The following is a 2,790-nucleotide window of genomic DNA, read 5'->3' as shown; positions in this document are numbered from 1 at the left end:
TTTTTGAGACAGGGTTTCTCTGTGTATCCCTGGCTGTCCTGGAACTCACTTTGTAGACCAGGCTGGCCTCGAACTCAGAAATCCACCTGCCTCTGCCCCCCAAGTGCTGGGGTTAAAGGCGTGCGCCACCACGCCCGGCTCCTCCTAGACTCTGGTCTCCTGGTCTGGTCTGTAATGGCCTCCTTGTTTACTTTACTTTTTTAGAGATGAGCTACACAGACTTGTGGTCTTCCTGCCTTAGCCTCCCAAATGACACCATACCCAGCTACCTCCTCCAAAAGATGAGGAAATGGGAACTCAAAGAGGGAAGGACTTTGCTAAGAATATACAGTGGGTGTAAGGCCCAAGGTTCCAGATTCCAGACCTGTTCTGCCAAAGCTGCCGGCCGTAGAGATAGCCAGACCCCACAGGACCCTGGGTTGGTACTTCTCTTTTCTCCTTTTTCTAGGTGTTAACTGTTTGGCCTATGATGAAGCCATTATGGCTCAGCAGGACCGAATTCAGCAAGAGGTGAGGTGCTGAAGAAAGTTGGGGAGGGAGTAGCTGAGGGCTTTGTGAGGGGGTGCATAGTCGGGGCCTGAGGCCTAATGTCTATTTTGAAGCCCTCCCCTCTCAAGTCTATTTTAGGCACTTTATTCTTTTATGGGGGTTGCTGTGCCGCTGGATAACCAGCCCAGCACCCCTTTTGTAGGTGTTAGGCATGGGTTCATCAGTCTCCTGCCTCCCTGCAGATTGCTGTGCAGAACCCTCTGGTGTCAGAGCGGCTGGAACTCTCAGTCCTGTACAAGGAGTATGCTGAGGATGACAACATCTACCAACAGAAGATCAAGGTGGGATCCTGGCCAGAGGGGCAGGAGGGATCCTGTTTCAGCCCTGCTTCTTGTCAGGCTTAATGTCTGAGAGGGTCGGGTGTTGGGCCTCCTATTGCTAGTTCTTGAAGTGTGGCCTCTGGACTGAGACCTCATTCACATCAGATTACCACTCAGCAGCTGTCTCCTTGACAGGTCCTTCAGTGTCTCTGAGCCCTGGGTGTCCTCATCTGTAAAATAGGGACAGTGAAAGCATCTGCCTGTAGGGTGGCTGTAAGGTTGAGGTAGGTGATGCCCAGGTGGGACCAGGTGCAGGCTGGGCGGGCACTGACAACTCAGTATCCAGCCAGGGGCTAAACTCGCTGGTGTTGGAATGGGTAGATTGATCCAGAGACCTGTCCTATAGTCTGTCTACTGGATCTTTATGAAGAACAGGCCTCCTCTGTGTGTCTCTGCTGCATCACTCAAACTGAGGCAAGCTTCTTTAACAGTAACCCCAAAAGCTGGGAGCAGTGGAGCTTGAACTATGGCCCCGTGATGAAACAGTATTTAGTAGGCAGCCTGAAGGTTTAAGAAATGATGTACTTCAGTCTTCCTCTAAAGATCATAGGTGTTTATGTCCTCTGCTTGCAAGTGGGGCCTTCCGGTGGTCACGCAGGTAACCCCCTTACAGAGGCAGCACAAGAATGAAGCTGCCTGAGAGGTGAACTGGGAGCAGCATAGCTCAAAAATAGCCAGGCACGGGAGAGAGTATCCGTAGTTACTCCCCTGTAGCCAGAGAAGCCAGAAGTCATGAGCTTTCCTGACTCAGTTGACAGGTAATGAAAACTTCAACTGTTATGTAGGGCTGAGGTACAGCTAGCTCAGTAATAGTAACCTGAGCCCAGTATTTGCAAAGCTCTTAAGTTCTGTCCTTAGCATCCGAAAGGAAATGTGTGAACTAAATAACCCCTGTTCAGCCTAGATCAGCTGTCCGCAGTCTGTGATCGCTTTACCCACTCAGGGGTTTGGGATTTTACCAATATATATGTGAGGAGGTAAAGGTCTTGATTTTTTGAGCCAGGTAGACCTTTGCTCTCCAGTTTTATGACCTCAGACAGTGCTGCATTTCTGGCTAGAGTTATTTTCAGCCCATGGGGCAAGTTTAGGGAAGGTGTTGAATTGAGTGCTGCTGTGCCCAGGAAGCACTTTGAAGGCAGTAGGCTCTTCTCTCCCATGTGGCCAGTTAGTAGTGTGATGGCCCATCCAGGGCCGCCTGTTCTACTAAGCTGCCTTGTAAAACCAACAGGAGATCCTCAGGTTCTTATCAATGAGTCATTTAGCAAACTGTTTGAATGTTTGAGGAGAGCAGTTTACAGCAAGGTACCTCAGCACCCTAAACTTCCTCTCTGTGTGCTGTGCTTAAGCCCTCTCGTTCTTCCTGGTGGTAATGGCAAAACCAGGATGGCTATATACTTGCCTCCTGCGTGGAGGAGTGGACTTTGTAAGGATGAGGAAGTGGGCGTGAGCCCTCTCCAGGGTGCCTGACAGTGTATGCCCAGTGAGCCTACAATAGCAGAGTGGCTAGACTGAGCAGCCTTAGTGTAGTGGTCATGCTATCGCCAGGCACTGGAGGTACTACACATACTGGGGACTGAAACACACTCCTGCTTCTGTGATAATTACGGCGGGCAGTGCAAGACCAGATATAACCAAAAGGTATATATGGTGGTCAGCATGCCTTTAATCCCAGGAGAAAATGAGGCAGGAGGATCAAGGTCAACCTGGGCTAAATATAGCAAAACCCTGTCCCAACTCTATAACACAACACTACACACACACACACACACACACACACACACACACACAATTTGGTTGTTAGAGGTGGTTAGTACTGTGGAGAGAAATGAAGGAATGGGAGAATTTGCATTTCCTTTTCCCCTTCCTTCCTTCCTTCCTTCCTTCCTTCCTTCCTTCCTTCCTTCCTTCCTTCCTTCCTTCC

The 2,790-nt window shown here is 49.9% G+C and overlaps 1 protein-coding gene across 1 annotated transcript in view; it reads left to right on the top strand.

The window, feature by feature from the left end:
- Otub1 (OTU deubiquitinase, ubiquitin aldehyde binding 1) overlaps positions 1–2,790 on the top strand; it is a 15,889-nt gene that overhangs the window by 9,364 nt on the left and 3,735 nt on the right. Inside the window, exons 3-4 of the mRNA XM_021200247.2 lie at positions 449–510; positions 732–830. Of these exons, the coding sequence (XP_021055906.1) occupies positions 449–510; positions 732–830 (161 nt within the window). The remainder of the gene's footprint in view (positions 1–448; positions 511–731; positions 831–2,790) is intronic.

This window comes from Mus pahari, chromosome 1 (genome assembly GCF_900095145.1).
Source record: "Mus pahari chromosome 1, PAHARI_EIJ_v1.1, whole genome shotgun sequence".
NCBI classification, from domain to species: domain Eukaryota; kingdom Metazoa; phylum Chordata; class Mammalia; order Rodentia; family Muridae; genus Mus; species Mus pahari.
Note: the sequence above shows the minus strand (reverse complement) of the source record. Positions and strands in the feature narration are given on the sequence as shown.